The sequence below is a fragment of the Eurypyga helias genome, unplaced genomic scaffold (assembly GCF_000690775.1).
Source record: "Eurypyga helias isolate BGI_N326 unplaced genomic scaffold, ASM69077v1 scaffold18464, whole genome shotgun sequence".
Lineage (NCBI taxonomy): Eukaryota > Metazoa > Chordata > Aves > Eurypygiformes > Eurypygidae > Eurypyga > Eurypyga helias.
Genome location: NW_010244517.1, coordinates 1,885 through 10,516, shown reverse-complemented (window position 1 = coordinate 10,516; position 8,632 = coordinate 1,885). Strand labels below are relative to the sequence as shown.

The following is an 8,632-nucleotide window of genomic DNA, read 5'->3' as shown; positions in this document are numbered from 1 at the left end:
GTGGCAGATGCTGGCGCGTTCGTGCTCGGCCCGGGGAGAGCGGGCGTGCCCTGGGCTCGCTGCTGCCGGCCCCGCGACGTCTCCTGCCCTCCGAAAAGCCCCTGTAGTGACTTGAGGAAGGAGCCGGGTGTTCAGCTCCCATCTCGCTCCCGCGGATAAGCCCGGTGGGAGCTGTGCGCTTCGCGGTCTCTGAACCTAACCCTCGGCTGTACTCTGCTACTTGGCCTTTTTGTGGACAAAGTGTCGTTTGGGAAGGTGCGTGGGGGCCCTTTCCCTTAGCCTGTGCTGGACTCCGCTACTTTGTGCACAGCTTGAATGTGTTTACCGGAGCCTGCCCGCAGAAGGCTAGTGCCAGTTTGGTGGATGCTTATTTCTTAAATTAAGGTGAATGTTAAATGTAAACGCATGGTTTGGTTTGGCTTAATACTGCAAAAAATAAATAGTAAACAACTAAATAGCCTATGGTCAAAATGAGATGGACTTGTATACTTGCACTAATGTGACTTAATGTGTTTAATGGCCAGTCCCACCAACAGTGGGTTAAAATCAGTAGTGTAGTTTTCAAGGATTCATGATGATGGTACTGGTATAGGGAGCACAGCCACAGCTGTTGAGCAAGCTGTAGGAGAGTCAGGCAGAAGTGCTTTTTAGTTTTGGTTGGTGGTTTTTTTTTTAATCATTAAAATGGAATGTTAAAAATACTGTCGTGCTCTAGAAAAGGCTAAAAAGTGTGCTCTGCTAGTGCTTGAGTAAAGTAACTTCAGGCTTGAGATGAGCAAGAGGTATTGTGATTTGTAGTACAGGACAATGATGACGCATGTAATCACACAGGAAAACAGGTAAGCAGATTGTGATGATTAGTTAATATAGGTCTCTTGTTCTTCAGGTGAAGCAAATTGAAAAACGAGACTCTGTTTTAACATCAAAAAACCAGATTGACAGGCTGACCCGACCTGGATCTTCCTATTTCAACTTGAATCCTTTTGAGGTTAGTTTGAACATTTTATCCTCCTTTCTGACTTGGTATACCAACTTCCAGCTTTACTGGGTATTAACAAAGAAAAAAGTTCTCTAGATATAGATTAATGCACAGGAAGTTTACAGAAGACAGAGGGTAGTGTATATGTCCTCGCTGTCTTTTTCACTGTTTTATGGCAGGCACAAACTATTATTTTTTTCACACATCCCGTGTGCAACAGTACTGAAAGATTTGGCAGATTAATGCTAGGTACTTACTGAATGAGAGCGTAACAGCTACAAGTAGCATTTTTGTCAGGTTCTGTTCTGAGCACTCGACTCAGCATTTCTGTGTAGATCTTAGTACTCGATTTGGAGAGTGAATTAAGAAAGCTGTTCAGAAGTAGACTGTAGCTTTCCTGTGAGAAAGAATTTTTTATTTATGATTCTTAGTGTCAGACCAGTGTGTACCTGCATAGAGTAGGCACACTTGTTGCTTAGGGCTTCTGTTCAGTAAATTAGCTCACAAAAATGCTCCTAAACTCTGCCACATCTCTGAAGATTGGTACGTATACAAGTGGGCTCATTCGTGGAAACCAAACAGTAAAATTCTTCTGTCTTCATCCAAAATGATAAAATGAATAAATTCTTAAAAACTAGTGTGTTTCCTGCCCAAAGTTCTCACTTATGAGTGATCCAGCAGTGTCCCAAAGCCACCTTGTGCTTTCATTTCTGCCAAACTAAGCATTGCTACAGAACTGGTTGAAGATTGAGACTGATTATGGCTGTTTAGGAATGGCAGCTGTCCTCATGAGACTTGAGGGTGGAAAGGACACTGGCATAGTCAGAAGAATCAAGCATTGATAAAAGCAGAATGTCCCAAACACAGTGTCTCTTAAAATGTTTCTATTTTACTAGGTGAAAATTCATGTCCTGAAACAGCTACCTGATGTGAGGAGCTTTCTGGCCTTGTGTCTGTATGCCTGTGAAACAAGTGTTTAGAGCTTGCTGCCAGGACCCTGAAACATGTCGAGTATCATCGAGCTTGCTCTGGTCTCATGCTCTCTTTCAGGTACTGCAGATGGATCCTGAAGCCACAGATGAAGAGATAAAGAAAAGATTCCGGCAGGTATTTGGCATTTGCACCTGAAGGCTCTGGAAGGAAACTAGAAGCTCAGTAGAGGTTGTGCAGCTGTGCCAGAGTACAAAAAAAAAAAATATGGTGGTAAAGCTGTATCTGGATAGAGGAGTAGCCACTTTGGGAAGAAATGCATAGAACAATCTTTGTATCAGCAGGAGGAAGCTGCAGAAGCATTCCCGGTCTGTGCATAGTGTGCTTCTTTGCCTGCAAAGTGTGTGATGGGGCTATTGCAAACTGGTATGCCCGTGTGTAATCAGCTTATGCAACTTTAGCTCCAAATAGTCTCGGGGTATTTTGACCTTCCATTTCCATCCTCTCACAAAAATCTCTGAAATATTCTTAATCTTTTACAATGATCTTGATAGCAAGATCCTTTCTCTTGCAGTTGTCAATACTGGTGCATCCAGACAAAAATCAAGATGATGCAGATAGAGCCCAGAAGGCGTTTGAAGGTAATTGTTCTCATGCTTTCCCGGGGCTGGTGTATGATAGTAGTTGAGCTGCTGGTTTTCTGTACCTGGTTTAAATGTTTATTAGGGATGGAGGCCTCACGGACAGACAGAATTGATGTAGAGGCACTTTAGCTGAGGGAGGTGCATGGGGTGGTGTGTCAGCAGGGAGTGCGAGGGAGGTTCGTGGGGTGCCGTTTTCGCCGGGAGTGCGGTATTCCCGAGGGACGTGCGTAGGGTGGCGTTTCACTAGGTGGCGGTATTCGCATTGCCAGTTTGCAGCAGGGACAAACAAGCCCGTGGGGTTTTTGAGGTTGTTCAAGAAAAACTTCACGGGTTAGTTTTTATTCAAAGACCATATGCAAGAAGTAATACGGTGGTTATAGATGTATGCTTGGCGTTATGGTGAGGTGTTACGCACCTCAAACTTACCTCATGCCCCATAACTAAATCGCTTGGTAGGACTGACACTTTCACCCTAACTCCAAAAGGTGTCTGACAGTCTCTGCCATCGCTGTACCCCACATCTCATTTGACTAATCATGATATCACTTTCCTAGTAATACATCTATTTAATGAGCAAACAAACAAAACCCTAACAAACACCACCATGTCCACTCCCCCAAATTCTAGGAAATAAAATTTGTATGATCAACAAGTGGCAGTCTTGTGGTGCCGTGTGAATGTGACTACTGGTGGTATTAATGTTGATGCTTTTTGTTAGCTGTAGATAAAGCGTACAAGTTGCTCCTAGATCAAGAGCAAAAGAAGAGGGCCTTGGATGTGATACAGGCAGGAAAAGAATATGTGGAACACACTGTAAGTATCCCATAAGAATGTACAGGAGTGGGGGGTGAGTGCCAATCAGTCCTTTGTAGTTTTCTTTTTGGTACACCTGATGTATGTTTTGGTCATTAAAAGGTGAGCTGAGCAGACCTCATAATGAAGCTGTGGAAGTGTACTCTGTGCTCTTCGCGGCATGAACAAATGTGCTTTGTCCAAGGCTGCTGTTGAGCTCAGTGCAAGATAATTTAGTGAAATTCAGTACGTGAAATAATTAGGTCAGACCACATGATCTGACCTAAATTTTTTTTTTCCAAGTCTGTGAATGAATGATGCAGTTCAGATGTGTGTGGGTGGAAGAAAATAGGTGGTGACAGCAGGAGACTGGGAAGTTTGAGGGGAAAATGACCTATAGGATAAGAAGAGGAGATTGGATTGCAATGGCCAAGAGTTAATTGAGTAATGTGGGTGGACTAAAACACAACAAGCCTGAGAAAGCAGATGATATGGGAGAACTTGTATACTCTAAAGCAAGAAGTCATTTATGTTCTGCTTGTTGTTGTTAGTCTTCTGAATATTGCAAAGCAAAATAAACTTCCTGCTGGTTTGGATGGTGTATATTGGATATGAATATATCTTAAGCAAACAAAAACCCAACATTTTGGATTGTGTTGAGTGAATAGTATCTAACATCGTATTTTTAATTACTAAAGTTCATGTGATAGGGGTCTGTATGTGTTTATTTGGACCTTGGTCCAGGAGGTTTTGGTCTAAAATAAAACATCAACCCAAATCAAAAACTTACTGTCATCCAGAGTTCTTCCCACACAGTCGAGTAGGAATGCAGAACTACTTGGATACAATTATGAAAGCCCTGTAAAACTTTCTAGGCTCTTATTTTTGTTCTTAATCTTTAGGTGAAGGAAAAAAAGAAACAGTTGAAGAAGGATGGAAAACCTCCCATTGTAGAGGAGGATGATCCTGAAGTTGTGAGTCACATACTGTTCACAGAAATTGGGGAGTACAACATGTGTTTTGAGGAATTAGGAGTCAAAACCAGTATGGAAGTATTTATTAGACTTGTTAGTGTTGTAAATCCTTGTTCTTACTGAAGAACGAATTCTGATAAGCCACTGTAGAGTACTGTGTGTTGGGTAACATCCATAGAAATAGTTTAACTGTAGTGTAAAGAGTAGATGTATCACAAGATTACATAGCTGTTTTGGCTGTTTCTTCCATGTAGCACTTGAGGATAGATGTGCTGTTCTGCAGCAAATCACTTTTAATTAGAAAGGCATGACATATGTTAATTCTTACCTGGTTTCTAGTCTGAAAAAGTCAGGTGATATTAGAGGCTTTAATGGAATGATAGATGATTATCAAAGACTGACATCATTAGTCTTAACTGTTGTTATCTTTTTTTCCCCCTATAAAGTGATTTTTTCCTCTTTGATATCACCACAGTAACCCCATCACCATCTTATTTTCCATTGATTTTCAGAAATCTCTTGCTGTTCTTTAATAATGAAGTTTGTTTCAAGTATGCTGATATTTCCTTCTGGAAAGCCAAGGCTAGATTTTTACAACACATCAAGATTATCTGCTGGGAAATAATTATCTAAAGAGTGAATGTTTTGCCCTTTTATTGTCAAGTGTAACATTGCAAGACTTAGAGGAATAAGAAAGCTTGAACAGTTCTGTTTAGGCACAGCTTCATGATACAGACAAAAATTACACTAATATGAGGCTACTTAGTATTTTTTTTCCTGGTGTCAGGGCCAGACTTGAATCAGCTTTGGTTTATACCTTTTCACATGCCACTGCCACTGCCTGCTGTCAAGGCAAGATAGGGGGTTATGTGGGCATGCATATGCTTCACGTTCTTTTTAAGGTTCTTACATTCTTATGTAAAGCAGACTTACCTAACTGTGTTAATAGGCATTATTGTAAGACTGGATTTGTGTTTTACAGTTCAAACAAGCTGTATACAAACAGACAATGAAGCTCTTTGCTGAACTGGAAATTAAGAGAAAAGAAAGAGAAGCAAAAGAAATGCATGAAAGGTATGAGCAGCATTCTGCTTGTGCGGTTCAGGTTCTTCCTCAGGGAAGATAAGGAATCATAGAGTCTTAGAAAAGTCTGTTGGAATGGGCCTCTGGAGGTCATCTGGTCCAACTTCCTACTGAAAGCAGGGCCTTGGATTAAATTACCAATTTGATTCCTGTCAAACTGACTTCCAGTGATGTATATTCCACCACTTCTCTGGGCAACCTGTGGGTTGTAGAGCTATGTGCTTAAGAAATGCAAGTGGAAATCTTGCCCTCCTGTATTTAAGACATTGTTATATTTGGTATGCATCTATACTGTTAAGTATATACATGGAGGCCAGGCAAGACAGTGAAATGGTGACACATTTTTGCATATTGTTAGGATGCAAAGATTTGATTTTTAATTTTAATTAAGTGCCAGAAATACCCTGTGGCACGTGTGATCCTGAACTCTTCTAGGTGTTTTGATCACATTTCCTGGGCTCTCACTGTGGATGCACTTCATGGAGTGGGGTTTCTGTGCTGGTCAGTGAAGTCAGTCTGGGAGAGATTTGCAGGGCACTGCTTTTGATTACAGATGAAAATTAGGTGGGGGGGGATTACTTCTTATCTTGCATGCTGAAGTGTGTATTAACTTCTCTAAGTATGTACTCTCAACAGTTTTAGAGACTTATCACTAGAGTTATGGAGTCCAACTTGTTTTGTTGAGCAAGAGAAGCTGACTCATTAATTAAGTGCATGCATGCTGTTAGTAGTGCCAGACCATATTCTCTGCTTGCTGCTATTCCAGATTTGAAATGAAATTCTATTTGCTGTGCTGTCTTAGATGTGTGTATTTATCTCTTCTGATAAGCACTTTAGTCTTCCAAGAAATCAGAAGAGCTTTCTGAGATACTTTGAAAGTAGATGCTTGTGGGCTCATAATTTCTTTGTGACTTCCCTTTCAGGAAGCGGCAGAGGGAAGAGGAGATTGAGGCACAAGAGAAAGCAAAACGAGAGAGAGAATGGCAGAAAAACTTTGAGGTAATCAGCAGCTTAATTTACAGGATGGACCTCAGCAATTCTTGGCCATGCTGCAGGGAATGCCCCTAGAGAGACCTTTGGTCTGCCAGTGCTATAATTTAAGTAGCCGCTCAGATAAAGGTTTGGCACAAGCTTGGCTTTTGTCCTTGTGTGGGGAGAAGAGCCCACCAGTAGGGCTGTGGTATCACCTTTCCTGAAACAGGTCTGGTAAATTAAGGTAGAGTATTTCTCAGCTTTTTCAGCAGTTCATTCTCATCCCTAGTCAGAAATTTAAATTACTGCGTAGCCCAGGTCACTGGTGACCAGTAAAAGTCTGGCAGCTGTTCAGCCACTAGTGTGGGCCATTGTTGATACTTTTTAGTCTGGTTGCTAACACAGAGTCTGTATCTCCTGTGAATATCAGCGACCTCAATGACGGTCACTTCTTTCGACCCTTCCATCCTGTATTCAGGGTTTAGGGGTATCAGAAATAGCATTTTGGTTGTTGTGCTGCTATTCTAGGGGTCAAACCTGCCCATCAAGATATTTGATCTAGCCTGTTATTCTTCCCTCATTATACACCAGAGGTGAAGTCTTGTGACATGGCTGGTGGTGGGCAGGAAAGAAGTCAGTAACAGTGTGCAGGACCTCATGAAAATAGGAGATAGATTGTTAATTTCATCCAAAGCTGGATCCCAGTCTGTGTTCAAGAGGACTTTAAAAAAGAGGGTATCTGCAAGAGAAGTGTATGAGCTGGACTGGCATCCTGTGAAAAGTGAACAATTAGAATGTTTCTGGAGTCTCAGCTGGGAAGAGTTTGTGTTCATGTGCTATATAATGTGGATATATATGGAAGCTGGATATTCTAGAAAGCTTGTGTAAAGCTGCTGTGTTAAGCACTAGGGGTTTTGTGTGTAACTCCAGAGAGATTTAGTATGTCACTGGCTTTACTGCTGGCATAAGTTCTGTGCTGTCATGCTAGAATGGCCACAGATGTTGGGTGTCATTGCTGTGGGCCTGCAGTAAAGCACAGCAGCTGAGGAAATGGAAGAAAGTATTACAAGCAAATGATGATGGACCAGACAAGGGAGCTGTAGAACTGTTGATATTGCAGCACTGAGTACCTGCATGTCCTCAGTCACTTCCATACAGCTGAACCTCTGCAGTTGCAGTTGTCTTCTCCAGCCTTGCTGGTGACCATTTAATCCATGTGTAAAGACAGTATCAAAGCTAGGTGTTAATGTCCGAGATGGGTCACTGGAATACACATGAGTAAGAAGCTTATTTCTGCTAATGTCAGTCACTGGGAGAGAGTGATTGGAGGCAAAATAACACATGAATTCTTGGCAGCTTTTGTATTTGTACTAACTCAGTGGCTTCCTTTAAAATAAATCTGAAAGGATTATGTGTGTTGCTGCTTTGAATGATATTTAAACCATAAAGAAAAAAAAATCTTAAGTTGATAATCTGCAGTTGTGGTTCTGTCTCAGTTTAAAAACAAAACCAAACAAACCCAACGCAAAAATCACAACTTTTAAAGGTGCTTGCATTGTACTTCTCTATTGCTCTTCTGGAGACTTTTTACTCCGGATGATTCCAACCCTTGTCTGCATACTGCATCTTAGTTATGCTTCTGTCTCTTTACCCTAAAGAACTGTATGTTTTGTCCTTCATGTATGTTCTGTGGTATTTCTGAATGCTCAGAAATATCTGTGGTTCCTGCTGTTTGTAGAAGCTATTCATAGGCTGCATTCAGAGCTGACTTACATCTTGATGTATTTTAGAAGGAGGAGGCTTCTGCTTTCTCCCAGCCCACCCTCAAAATTCACTTTCTTAGTAATTTCAAGAATAGCTTCCACCGACAAACTATAAGAAACAAGAAGGTTAGAACATAAGTTACCATAAGGCCTTATCTCTAGCAAAGGTGTGATCACAGAATGGTTGAGGTTGAACAGGACCTCTGGTGTCCCAACTGGCCCAACCCTTCCTGCTCAAGCAGGGCCACCTAGAGCCAGTTGCCCTCTGGCTCTTAAATATCCTTGGTAATGTAGACTCTGCAACCTCTCTGGCCAACCTGTTCCATTTCTGGGTCAGACTCAAAAACATTTCCAGATGTTAGGCGGAGCTTCATGTGTTGCATTTTGTGCCCATGGCCTCTGGTCCTGGCACTGGACATCACCAGGAAGAGCCTGGCCCAGTCGACTTTCTACCATCCTTCAAGTACTTGTACACATTGATGAGATCCCCCTAAG

The 8,632-nt window shown here is 41.8% G+C and overlaps 1 protein-coding gene across 1 annotated transcript; it reads left to right on the top strand.

The window, feature by feature from the left end:
* Nucleotides 1–870: 870 nt before the first annotated feature.
* DNAJC8 (DnaJ (Hsp40) homolog, subfamily C, member 8) lies at nt 871–6,470 on the top strand (the record flags this gene model as incomplete). Its single annotated transcript, XM_010149790.1, has 7 exons — nt 871–988; nt 2,030–2,086; nt 2,484–2,550; nt 3,272–3,366; nt 4,248–4,319; nt 5,302–5,393; nt 6,326–6,470. Coding segments are annotated over 7 exons (646 nt in total), but the record flags the coding sequence as incomplete, so codon positions are not given.
* Between the last annotated feature and the right edge of the window lie 2,162 nt (nt 6,471–8,632).